This window comes from Herpailurus yagouaroundi, unplaced genomic scaffold (assembly GCF_014898765.1).
Source record: "Herpailurus yagouaroundi ecotype Mexico unplaced genomic scaffold, PumYag 197, whole genome shotgun sequence".
NCBI lineage: Eukaryota > Metazoa > Chordata > Mammalia > Carnivora > Felidae > Herpailurus > Herpailurus yagouaroundi.
The window spans coordinates 3,897,635-3,911,160 of record NW_024412428.1 but is presented as its reverse complement, the minus strand read 5'-3'; the positions used below and the strand labels follow the sequence as shown (position 1 = coordinate 3,911,160).

The following is a 13,526-nucleotide window of genomic DNA, read 5'->3' as shown; positions in this document are numbered from 1 at the left end:
TTTTCCATTGTTGGTGATGTTTGATATTTCCCGTCATAACAAATTCACCTTTGGAGTCGGTGGCCAGGTTTCGTCCCTTCACCAGCGTAAAGTCTGAGTTCAGACAGAGGAGTGTTTTCCTGAGGAATGTGGAAGCTGTTTATCGTTGGCCTTTTTTCAAAAAAATCTTATGTCATCCCTAATTGTATCGTCTCTAATTGTATTTGCAACGGTCCTGCTGACTTAAAAATACTCTGTGCTCTATGACTATGTGGCTCCGTCCGGTTGTTCCTGAAGCTGCCTCTGGCCAGGCTGCAAATGTGGCCCGGGGATTTTTCCTCAGGCAGCTGCTGCAGCCTGGAGAGGTGACCAGTTCCTTCAGGAAGTAAGCAGGCGTTTGGAGGGGAGAGAATTCAGAGCTGAATCTGAAGATCTGACTGTATAAGCGGGGCCACGGGAAGGAGGGGGCCCACGTGCAGTGCCTCGGTGACCCCAGATAACAGCAGCCTTTCCAGAAGGATGCTGACGATTCAACAAGAACGTTAAAAAATCATTTTATGCAGGTTTAGAATATTTACATATATTTACTCTACGGAAAGAGGCGTGTGGCTGTTTCAGAATTGGCCCTGGCCAGAGGTATGTGCCAAAACTCTGTATGCAGAGTTTTTAGGTGATAAAGGAGGTTCTCCTTCGGTTTGAGCACACCTGTAAGAAGTGCTATGGAATGAGAACACCCCGTCTCTGCTCTCGTATTATATCTAGGGCTTTGGGGTTTTAAATGATTTTTTAAATGTTTATTTATTTTGAGAAGGAGAGAGAACCTGAGCAGGGCGGGGCAGAGAGAGAGAGAGAGAGAGAGACAGAGAATCCCAAGCAGGCTCCTTGCTGTCAGCGCAGAACCCAACACAGGGCTCAAACCCACAAACCGTGAGATCATACCTGAGCGGAAACCCAGAGCCGGACACTGAAGCGATGGAGCCACCCAGGCGCCCCGTGGGCTTTGGGGTTTTAAAAGCGATTTTCATTCTCAACAGTCTTTGCTGTGTGCTTACAAGATTGTTTTCAAAAAATGGCTTTTCCACACCTATATATTCAACAGAATAGATACATTTGGCAAGGATGTGGGGAAACTGGAACCCCGTGCACTGTTGTTGAGAATATACAGTGGTACAGCCACTATGGAAAACAGGATGGAAGTTCCGAAAAAGGTTAAAATGGAATTACCGCCTAACCCAGCAATCCCACTTCTGGGTATATATCCAAAAGAAGTCAAAGCAGTATCTCAAAGAGACATTTGCATACCCACACTCATTGCAGCATTACTTACAAGAGCCAAGAGCTGGGAGCAACCCAAGTGTCCCTCAGTAGGTGCACGGGTGTAGAAAACACAGTGTATGTGTACAATGGAATATTGTTCCACCTTCAAAAGGAAGGAAGTTCTGATACATTCCGCTACACGGATGAACCCTGTGGACATTGTGCTAAGTGAAATTAAGCAAGTTACAGAAGGGCCAATAGTGTATGACTCCACTTACAATGAAGTATCTAAAGTAGTCCAAATCAGGGGCGCCTGGGTGGCGCAGTCGGTTAAGCGTCCGACTTCAGCCAGGTCACGATCTTGCGGTCCGTGAGTTCGAGCCCCGCGTCGGGCTCTGGGCTGATGGCTCAGAGCCTGGAGCCTGTTTCCGATTCTGTGTCTCCCTCTCTCTCTGCCCCTCCCCCGTTCATGCTCTGTCTCTCTCTGTCCCAAAAATAAATAAACGTTGAAAAAAAAATTTTTTTAAAGTAGTCCAAATCAAAGAAACAGAAAGTGGGAAGGTGGCTGCCAAGGAAGGGGGGAGAATCCGTTATTAGTGGGTATAAGGTTGCGGTTTTGCAAGATGAAAAAGTTCTGGAGATCTGTTTACAACAATGTGAATACACTTAATAATATTGAACTGTACCCTTAAAATGGCCAAGATGGCTAATTTAATGGTACGTGGTTTCTTACCACAATAGAAAGGGAGAAAGGAAGACACTGAATGTACTCTTATTACTAGAACATATTTATTTCTCCTAGTGGTGCTGAGGTACATGTTGAGAATTTATAGCAGCTCCACATCATGCAAAATTCCCCTAAATAGACAGCCATGATGACTAACCTTCATCTGTAGTTGAAGATTTTGAAGGCGGTAAGTTAAATGAGACCACGTTCACTTGGTGAGGAGGTGCTCCCGCAGCGTGAAGAAACCTGCGGTCCACTTGGGCGGTGTGCAGACCTGTCTGTGCACAGGCCCGCCCAGTGAGGTGGCTGTGGGCTTTGGTGCACAGTGAGAGACGAGGTGGCTTATGCAGAGTGGGGCCAGATCACGGGAGAGTTTTGTCAGGATGCAGTTGTTAAGTCCTGTGTGGTTTCTAGTGAACGTGATGAAACCAGTGCTTCCAGAAGTTTACCTTGGGTGAGTCATGGGAATAAAAGGTACAGCATAAGGAATATCGTGATGCTGTGATAGTGCTGTGTGGGAGCAGATGGTAGCTACACGTGCGAGCACAGCACAGTGTTGTCGAATGGCTGTTGCACACCTCGAACTTAAGTAACATCGTGTGTCGACTGTACTTAAAGAAAGAGGGGCGCCTTGGTGGCTCAGTCGGTTAAGCATCCAACTTCGGCTCGGGTCACGATCTCACAGTTTGTGAGTTCGAGCCCCACATCGGGCTCTGTGCAGACAGCTCAGAGCCTGGAGCCTCCCGTGGATTCTGTGCCTCCCTCTCTGTCTGCTCCTCCTGTGGTCATGCTCTGTCTCTCAAAAAATAAATAAAACATTAAAGAAAGAAAGAGAGAAAGAAAAAGGAAGGAAGGAAGGAAGGAAAAAAAGAAAAGGTACCAACAAAAAAAGAAGTTGTTCTTGGAAGTGATACATAGGATGGCTGGTGGGGATGCAAATCAGGAAGCCCGGCGTGTGTACCCTGCTTCAGACCCGACTCTGGGTAGCCCAGTTAAATAGTTAAAAGTTCTTGGAACCTTAGTTTACTCGTCAGCAATTTGCAGTTCGGTTAAAAATTTTTTGAGTGCCTTTTCTCTGCCAGGTATTATGCTAGGTGCCAGGGATTCAAAAATAGACTCTGTCCCTTTCCTAAAGGAAGTTAGGGTCTCCAAAGGCAAATACACATGTAAATACGGTACGTGTGCACAGATACAGCATCGAACTGTAGGACTAAAATCCCTCCCATCTGGACAGCAGACATTGAAAAATCCAACTCCATAAGATGTGCGTAAATTATAGGACAGAAACAGGAGTCATCGACTTAGAAGGGACTTGGGGATCAGGAAAGGAAAAGGATAAAACAAAATCAGATCATTGCAGACCCAGGTGGGGACTGGGATCAGGAGTGGGAAGAAAAGGTAGTCACGAGGAGCAGGGGCTGGGTGAACCTTGCCATGCTCCAGAATGATTTAGAAGTACTGAAATTGGGGTGGGAAGCCATTTTTACTATCTGTCCAGTATTTTTGTCTTGTCACTGATAACAGAGGTAGTCCTGGCAGGGGTGGTGACACCAGTGAGTGGGAGCTGATGACGTTGGCTTGGTCCCCACTGCACACGCCATGTCGTATTGGGACTTGAGTTCGCTTGTCTGGAAGTTGGGGAGATTAGTACCTGCCACACAGCATGGCCATGAGGATTGTATGAGCTGAGTCCCGCCAAGCAATAACCCTGTGCCTGGTCTCACGTAGTGAGGCCGAGGCGAAGAACCTGGTACTTCTGTAATACTTTTCAATTTACAGAAGGCTTTCCTACATCACCATTTCACTTGAGGCTCACAGCAAGGTAATAACAGCAACTTGTTGAGGATTGACAAACGACCCTGTGAGATGGGTATTACTGTCTTTCTCTGACCGTTTGGGTGGGTGGAAAAAATGAGAAAGAAACTTTACCAAGGACTCGAAACTATTAAAAAAGAAACCAAATCATTTTTATGCAGCACTGTTGCTTGAAGCCTAGTCTGTCTGACCCAAAGTCCTGCTCTTAGACTGTATGTTGGTGTACTTCCATCCATCCATCCGTCCGTCTGTCCGTCCGTCCATCCAGCGACTACTTAGCGAGTGCCTGTGTGTGCCAGGCAGTGGTCCAGGTACTAGAAATACAGTTAAGAACAAAGCAGACGAAATCACTGCCTTCACGTAGCTTATGTTTTAGTTGGAGACACAGACAGCAGACAAAGCGTGTTAGATGGTGAGAAATGCTGTGCAGAAAAATGAATCGGGAAAGCAGATCGGGGCTGGAGAGAGTGGAGGTTTTGAGTGCGCCGGTCAGGGAAGGACTTGCCTGAGTGCTTGCGTGAGGATGCCAGGTGCAGGAGCAGCAAACCCCGAGGAGGGAGACCCGGGCTACGAAGCGGGCAGCCAGCAGAGCCACAGCCGGGGACAGGGCTGGGAGGCGCAGAGTGCGTTTGGGGTAGGAGGCCGTCTTCGGGGACTTGGGCTTTCCCCCGACGGCTTGGAGCAGTGGAGTGACAGGATGGTTGTGGCTTCTTTGGTGAGAATCCTAGCACTTGGCAAGGGGCTGGACTGAGCTCGCGGGAGAGCAGTGGGAACTGAGCAGCTTCTGGATGCTTTCCGAAGCGAGAGTCGGGGTTTGCTGAGGAGCTGGACAGGGGATGTGTGAGGCAGGAGAGCGAGAACGCCTCTGGAGACATCACATGTAAAAACTTACTCCCATTGTACGGATGAGAAAACTGAGGTTGGAAGAGGGTAAACGAGTGGCTCAAAGGTCATTGAGCTCGACGGTTAGTAAAGCTAGGACCTTCATTCGCCCAGATATTTTCGCTCCACACCCCTTAGGCTTTCCCTCCTGCCACAGGCCTCCTGGCATACCCCACTTACCCCTGGAAGTCTGAGTCAGCGGACCCCAGTGCCTAGCACCATCTTGTTTCCACAGTGATTAGTAAACACCAATCCATGCTGGTGACACTGTCACTGTTGAAATCTTTCTCATGGTGCCCCTCAGTCAGGATGGTGTTCCGAGTGTTTACGATGGCAACCCAGAGATCATTCAGTGGATGAAGGTCCTAACCTGTGTCCAGACCACTTTATCCCGCTACCTCCTGGGGAAGTTTAGCATTCTTTCGACGGGATCCCTTTCTCACTAGACTCCTGTAAATTGTGCATTTGTACATAACCACCATTGATTGGCCTTCGTTGTTGCTTTTTTCCCCTCTTACTGATTTTCATGGCAATAGCCAGATCAGACGGTAAGAATTCTCCCCGGTAAACCTTCTTCAGTGGGTCTTTGAGGGGAAGAGTGTCGTTGTCAGGGCTTTGCCGTGGGCAGGAGGCCCAGGCACCTCTATTTTACTGTATTTCACTCCTTTTGGCTCAGGAGCCACCGCCGAAATGTGATCGGGAGAAATGTCATTGATGCCAGGCTGTGGCGGGTCAGTGTTCGCTGAAGTCTGCAGCTCCTGCCACTTTGGCCCCCTTGAAGACCGAGGGCTCGCACGTACCTTCCTTCCTTACCAGGGGCATTAGAGCATTTCAGCCGTTGCCGAAGGTAGTTGTTGGGCGTCATGGTCTGGAGGCTGCTCCCAGGACTCCGGGTAGAGACGGCTTGGAGCTTTAGTGTGGTTTTCTGAAAGACTCACGCGTGTGCAGAAAGTTTATAGTTGCTTCCTTAAGACTTTCTCCCTCCACCCACCCACCCCCAAATACACACACCGGGAAAGTGCCCTAGACCCGGTGACCCCAGGTCCTCTGCCCGCAAGCCCTCTGACCACCGCCTGGGACGCAGAAGTCACCACGCGGCATCCAGATCCCCACCCTCACCCCCGGCACCACCAGCATTGCCCTCCAGAGAGAAGCGCCGGGGACAGAAGGTCCTGCTGTGTGGCGTGGCCGCCCCCGCTGGGACGGATGCACGCTCGCTGGGACGGATGCACGCTCGCAGGGCCGCCGGCCGCCGCCCCACACGCCCCTCACCTGGGCCAGCCGGGCGGCCAGCTAGGGGTCCGCCCGGCTTCTGGACTTGGTGGGCGGGTCCAGGGACGCTCCGCCCCTGCACCCGTTCGCCCTCGAGGCCGCTCACTCGCACGTCCGCCTCTCGGATACAGGCCGCCGCGTCGCCCGAACCGGGCTGAGCATGGGGACAGGGAGGGGAGCGGAGTGGGAGAGGGTGGTCGGCGCCCGGCACCCCCGGCCTCAGAGCCCCGACTCGCCGCAGAGTCGCCCTCTCGTTCCGTGGGGAGGCCGCGTCCCGCCCGCTGTCCTGGCGGGACAGAGAGAGGCCGACCCGTGGCCGCGAGTCACCAGGCACCCGCTGCCGTAAAAGTAAGCCGAGCGGGGCTCGAAGAAGGGGTGACTGCAGCTGGGCCGTGGGGGCTGCCGCGTTCCGAGGGGGCACCCCAGGCCATGAGAAGGCAGCCGTAAAGCACGGGCCCCCGTGGAGACCCGGCCTGTCGGGCGTCGTGGAGAGGCGCGGCGTCCCGCACCCAGGCGAGGGGGTGGGCGTCGAGGGAGGAGGGGCCGCTCGCCCTCCGTCGTGCCCCCATCTGCTCCCGTGCTCCCTGAGCCTCCCCAGTTTCCTTCACTTGGCCTGAATCCGTCGTCGTGATCGCGGGCCCGCGTGTGCCCTGAGAGGAGAGCTTCAGACCCCAGCGCGCGAGGTGTGCCCCGGGGCCAACTTCCGCAGTGTGGCTCGGCGCCCGTCGTTGCCAGTCGTTCTCCATAGTTATCGTGGGTTTAGGGTAAGAATTCGAGGCTCTGTTCCCAAGGTGTGTTTCCGCCAAAAAGTCGTTCACCGCGACAGCGTGGCCGAGGTGGCGGGAGGGAAGCGTGGGGCCTGGTGTGCCGCGCTCGGGCCGTGGCCTCGGCCGGGTGGTCTGTGGAGCCCCGGAAATGCCGCTGGGCGGTGGGAGGCGACGCCAGTCGGCAGACTTATTAGCACAAAGCACGGAACAGGAGCGATCTCATTAAAAAACAGACAGACAAACAGTTGCTTAGACAGAAGACCTGCCCCCGGAGGGTAGTTACCGGAAATCCAGACTCGCGAGTCCCTGGACGAGGCCAGAGCCGACGGCGCGCTCCCACCGCCGTCCCGAACCGGCCTTCGTCCTTCGCACCACGCTGGCTTCTCGGACTCTGCCTTCTTGGTACTTCCGCCGGTAACGGTAACGGGGGATCCTCCAGATCATCGCGGACTTCCTCCTCTCTGTGGCTCCGTCGTCGGCTCAGCCTCCGCAGACCACACCCTTCGTGGCCCTTCCCCGCGCCGCCCCGCTGTCTCCAGCCCGCCCACCGTCTCCCCGCGGGTTTCCGGCCCCGCCTCCGCCCCGCCCCTCCCTCCGCCAGCGTCGCCAAGCGTCGTCCTCCGGCCCGGCTCCCGCCTCGCGCGCCTCCGCCGCCGTCAAGGCGAAATCCTCCCCAGGTGAGGCCCGACCGGGAATCAAGGACGCCGGGCACTTGACACGCATCCCCTCGCCTCATTCTCCAGAAAGAAAGAAAACGCTTTGTACAGCTGGGGGAGGTGAAGCTCAAGGAGTAAGTTGCCGGCTCCCGTGCCCGTGGAGGCGCTGGGCTGCGATTCAGACCGGACCGTAGGACTCGGAAACCTGTTCTCTGCCTGTGGTGTCGGGGCCTCCCTTCGACCCCTGTCCCTTCCTTTCTCAGAATCCTGAAGGAGCCACCCCCCCGCCTACCGTAGCACTCGAAGCTCCCCCTCCCTTACTTCTCCAGTCTCTTCTGTCGGAGGGACTGGTGTCCGTGTACCACGTGCTTCAGTGCTTCAGATCGAGCCACGTTTTGCTCTCGTCAAGAGCCACCTTGAAGAGCCGGCTGCTGCTTGCGCAAGGTCTTTTCCGTTCTCTTCACAAGGAACGTTCTCTCTCTACGATTCCCTCTGCTGGATGACAGATTAATTAGCCACCAGGAGACTACGTCACTGCCCTGGGCGGGGGGAGGGGGGGGCTGAATGCCAAGGTGGGCGGTCCCAAGCGCTATACCCGTCCTTAAAAGGTCTTTCTCTCTTTTTTGGCAAAGGTGTGGTACCTAATTCCTCAGTCCGATATTATGAGTTCGAGCCCTTTCACATTGTAGGCACTTGGAGAGAACGACTGCGGGTCTCCACTTAGGACACCATCAACACCTTTTGATTTTAGCAGCACCACTGCCTTGCAGGTGAAAGACGGAGGCAGAACACTTTATTGATAGTTTTTATGTCTCCTTTGGAGCACAAGTTGCCAGCCAGATGACACACAGTTCACTCACCATCCTCACCCGCAAAGTAATGCCGTGTGTCAGCGTTGGCGGTGCCCTCTGAGCCGTTCTCATCCCCACTTCCCGTAACCCTCGACCGCAGCTCTTACTTAGCACGGCGTCTACTTGGGGATTAATAGATCTAGACACATCTTCTCATGATTTCTCTTTCTGGGGAAGACACAAATGATTACTTCCCCTTGGGAGTACTGTTCTCAGAGGTCATTTAGTTTGCCTTCGCCGTGTTTTTTAAACTGTAAACCATGCCATTTCTTTCTCAGTCTCTTCAGATGGAGGTACCGAGTCCTCTGCCTTAGTGGATGACAACGGCAGCGAGGAGGATTACACCTATGAAGACATCTGTCAGGCCAACCCCAGATACCTCCAGCCGGGCGGGGAACAGCTGGCCATCAACGAGGTACTGGAATCACACACAACAATGGCAGGTCTTGGAGACCCGACTCTCAGGGTACACGGTCACTTTAGACTTGGCCCCCTTGAGTCTTTCTCGCTAAACCTATTCCCAAACCTAGAACTCTGATATCGTGGCATTTTCAAAGACAACGTATGTGACTAAGTTTTCTAGATAACCAAAGCTCTCACGTTGCTCTAAGTCATAAGGGCAGCAGTCATTAGTGTTTGGAGAGTGCTGTTCAGAAATGCTCTTCCTTCCATTATCCCAGAAAGATCTCACAGCCGATCGCAGAGGTAGATGTTATAATTACTACCCATATTTTAATACACACTCAGAGACTAAGAGGCCGCAACACTTGCTAGCAAATGGCAGACCTGAAATTAGCCACGTATTTCTTACTACACATCTGGTGTTCTTTCCACCACTGGGCATCTGCAGCCCCTTTTATGGAACTCTTTCTAGAAGACACTCCTGGCTTTTGGAGTTGTTGACCAGAGTGCATGGAATGTCACTTCTCAATGAGTTAGCGTCTCCATTAGTAATACCGGTTGTTGCTGTAGAAGATGACAGTGTCCCTGGGAGCTGAGAGGACCCACAGCCACCTGCCCCTATGGCCGACTAACAGATGAGCTGTGTCTGTTCCTGGCTTTTTAAATTAGCTGTTAAATATCTGGAGACCACGCTGTGTCCTCTTTAATTGTAGTAGACTATCAAGTTAGATTAAGAGTTTATTCAGACCGTGAATGAAGTATGGAGAGTCATCTCTAGGTGAACCTGTGAGTGTCTTACTATAATGTATATACATAACCATTGGAGGCTTGGTTCTGTGTTATCTAGTTTGCTCAGAAAGACAATTGCTTGGGGGCTGAAAATTCCATAATTCATATTTGTTAGATAACTGATGTACAGATAAGTGATCCATTTTAATACTTCCTTGGGAAAAAAAAAAATAGATACGGGGTTTCCTTTAGGAACATGAGAGACACCCACCTGATTTTCCCTGATAAGGAAACTCATTTTGTACAACACTCAAGCACTAAGGACTGACCTGGAGCCAGCAGTATGTACAGAGAAGCAGCGGAAGATGTCTGTGTCCCCTCATCTGCCCGCCGCAGTTTGCGCTAAGCACGTGTCCCCATTGCAGCTGATCAGCGATGGCAGTGTGGTCTGCGCAGAGGCCCTGTGGGACCACGTGACCATGGATGACCAGGAACTGGGCTTCAAGGCAGGAGATGTCATCCAGGTTCTGGAAGCCTCTAACAAGGACTGGTGGTGGGGCCGGAGTGAAGACAAGGAAGCCTGGTTCCCCGCAAGCTTTGTCAGAGTAAGTGTGGCGCTTTCCCCTTCCCACAGCTGCCTGTGGGGGGCGGCAGAGCTGCGTCCAGCTCAAGCCCGCTCTCTACAGGCTCAGTTCTTTGTCGTGACGTTATTTTACTTATTTTTCAATTTTTTAAATGTTTATTTATTTTTGAGAGTGAGCAAGCAAGCGTGAGTGGGGGAGGGGCAGAGAGAGAGGGAGACAGAATCCGAAGCAGGCTCCAGGCTCCGAGCTGTCAGCACAGAGCCCGGTGTGGGGCCCGAACTCACGGACCACGAAGATCATGACCTGAGCTGCAGTCGGACACTTAACTGACTGAGCCACCCAGGCGCCCCTCTTTGTAATCATTCTAATGAAACCTTTCAGAAATTAGATGGGTTGAAGGAAAAATTTCAACCATGGTCAACTAACTGTGGCATTGCTGCCATGGTCTGAGCCGCCGGCCCAGCCGTGGCCCTGCCAAGTACATGAAGACGTAGCCTAGGGCCAGGCTGCCTTCCTAACCAGCCGTGGAGAAGTGGAAACCTGGGGTGGGGGGGACCTTCTGCCTGCTTCTGGCGCCGCCTCCCCCCGAGTCACCTGTCACCTGTGTGTGGCCCGCAGTTGCGTGTCAATCAGGAAGAGCTGTCGGAGAATTCCAGCAGCACCCAGGGTGAGGAGCAGGAGGAGGATGTCGGCAAGAACCGCCACAGACACTTGGAGAGCAAGCACCAGATGAGGACCAATGTCATCCAGGAGATCATGAACACTGAGCGGGTGTACATCAAGCACCTCAAGGACATCTGTGAGGTAAGACCCCGGACCCCGCGGCCTCCCCCAGGTTGTCTGTGGGATATGCCCGTGTGGTTTTCTTCTGTTCCCAGTCAGACACACTTCTCTGTAGCCCTCACTTTTCCTCCCCTGTCTGTCCGTGCGGCCCCTGCACGGACTGCACCCTCATTAAATACTTGTCTGCCTTGTTGAGCATCAGTGCCCCCCTGCTGTAGTCAGCTTTCTTTCCTACACTCTCAGGACTGACATCCTGAAGTTATTCAGAGCGAATGACTTTCTGCCTTTTAATTTTATTTACTTATCTATCTATTTACTTATTTATTTGAGAGAAAGAGAGAGAGAGCAAGCAGGGAGAGGGGCACAGAGAATATCTTAAGCAGGCTCTGTGCTCAGCACGGAGCCCGACGCGGGGCTCGGTCTCACAACCCTGGGATCGGGACCTGGGCTGAAATCAGAGTAGGACGCTCAACCGACTGAGCCACCCAGGCGCTCCCAGAGTGAATGACTTTCAGAGGAGGCAACAGCCGTCGGGTGAAACCCACACGATTCCACAAATGTGCGTCACTATTTACAATCCCACTACATCTAATCACTGTCTCACAGATTAGGTTCTCAGTCAGTTAGATGCAGACCAAAAAAAAAAAAAAAATTGGTTTTATCTAGTGATTTTCAAAGCCATGTTCTGCAGTGTCATGGTAACTACTGTGTGATAAATTCTGTGTCTCCCACAATCCTCTGTGTTTTTGTGGATTTTGTACCAGCATTACGCTCCACTGGTGTTGGCCCCATCTCCTCGTTCCCGCTGGCCTGGCCCTGAATGCTGAGTGCTGCACTCTCAGTTCAGCTGTGAACATTTAGCACTAAAGACAAACACAAGGGAGACAAGTGCCCAGTGATTGGATTAGCTGGCCAGAGAAAGACTGAGCGATGTTTAGCTTTAACCATCTGTTCCCTAGAAGTTAAGGGAGTTTTTTTAAAGTGCCATTTTAGGAAAATAAGTCATGGCTTAATAATTGTCGAGCTTTGACTTTGTGCCTTCCTTTGACCTGGATGAATTCCTACAGACACTCACCGGGCAGGTCCTACTACCCCTCCTATTACAGATGAGGAAACTGAGGCACAGAGAAAGTAAAGTGGTGGGGTTAGGATTTAAATCAGACGGGTCTGCCCTACCGCCTGTATCTTGAACCTTTACGTTGTCTTTGTGTTAAAGTTCAGACCAAGTGGGCAGCGGTATGTATTTTATCATGTAGTCCGCTTAGGCTATGTTATTACATGATGCTGATTTGGGGATAATTATTACACACATTTATGGCCTTTCATTCCTTCCACACTAACTTCTATCCAAGCCATGGTACAACTAGGGTGTTGTACGTAGAGAATGAGTAGGGCTGTAATCGGGCCAGGCCTCGGATTAAAGATCTGCAGATCTGTGCTCTATATAGAAAGTAGGAAATGGTGGAATCCTTGGGTAAGATGTCCTTGGCTCTTTGCCATGACAGTGAGCCGGCTGCATGAGCCGTTCAGCAAGCTGTGGCATTCTGTATTTGACAGGTCTTCTCAGCTGTGAAATGAAATTAGGGATGGGAGAATGATTATCTTAAGAGTTTAGAAAAAGTATGACAGTGCCAGTGTTTGAGCCCTCATGTTTGAAACCCTGCAACTTTGCTTTATGAGTATAATCTGAAAACTTTATATAGTTTCTTGCGTCCTAAATCCAACCACATGCACCTGCTGTTCTCTTTTCTTTTAAAAATATTCATAGCACACTGCAGTCGTGGAAGTGTGATTACCCCATCAGGGACCCATAGGGTAAAATAATTTTCTCTAATTAAAATCTACTCTAAGATAATGGCTTTGGGCCCAAAACACTGTATTATTCAAATAATTTCTGTGACTCTCCAAATTAATTTTTAAAAGTTTACTTCTCTGTTTCGCAGGGCTATATCCGACAGTGTCGCAAACACACGGGAATGTTCACTGTTGCGCAACTAGCCACCATTTTTGGAAACATTGAAGATATTTACAAATTCCAAAGAAAGTTCCTGAAAGACCTTGAGAAACAGTACAATAAAGAGGAACCTCATTTAAGTGAAATAGGATCCTGCTTTCTGCAACATGTATGTCACCTGTTACGTCTTATTAATCACATCCGGTCAAATAATTTTGAAATGTTTCTCCAATCTAGAAAGGAGTCCTTTTTTGCTCTGTTTTGTTTCTTGCTTTGTTTGCTGGATTAATTGCCTATGGAATGGAGATGTCAGTTGTAAATTAAGTTGCTTGGTTTATATGGTTAATCTTTACCTACATACCTCAAGATTTTAGAATCTTCCCACTTTTATGCAGTTTGGAGTTAGGGGGTTGTATTTGGAGTAATTTCTCCTATATAGTCCCTCTCATAGTAACTATTATATGTTAATCACTCTTTTCAGGGTTTTCTTGTGTTAGCTTCTGTACTGCTATGATGTGGTAGGATTGATTATTTTACCCATTTTCCAGATGCAGAAACTAGCCCAGAGAGCAAGTGACCCAAGGTCACACGTTAGTTTTTTTTTTTGATGTTTGTTTATTTTTGAAAGAGAGAGAAAGCATGAGCAGGGGAGAGGGCAGAGAGAGAGGGAGACACAGAATCCGAAGCGGCTCCGAGCAGTCAGCACAGAGCGCAACGCGGGGCTTGAACTCCCAAACCACGAGATCACAACCTGAGCGGAAGTTGGACGCTCGACCAACTGAGCCACCCAGGCGCCCCTCAAGGTCACACGTTAGTAAGGAGCAGGTGTAGGTTCAGACCGAGGTGTGCAGTTCTCAGACCCCTGCGT

The 13,526-nt window shown here is 50.9% G+C and overlaps 1 protein-coding gene across 7 annotated transcripts in view; it reads left to right on the top strand.

The window, feature by feature from the left end:
- The window catches only part of SPATA13 (spermatogenesis associated 13), a 348,795-nt gene that overhangs the window by 323,008 nt on the left and 12,261 nt on the right, over positions 1 to 13,526 (top strand). For all 7 annotated transcript variants that reach the window (XM_040448040.1, XM_040448041.1, XM_040448042.1 and 4 more), the window contains 4 exons: positions 8,485 to 8,621; positions 9,763 to 9,942; positions 10,540 to 10,725; positions 12,648 to 12,827. In XM_040448040.1, the coding sequence (XP_040303974.1) occupies positions 8,485 to 8,621; positions 9,763 to 9,942; positions 10,540 to 10,725; positions 12,648 to 12,827 (683 nt within the window). The remainder of the gene's footprint in view (positions 1 to 8,484; positions 8,622 to 9,762; positions 9,943 to 10,539; positions 10,726 to 12,647; positions 12,828 to 13,526) is intronic.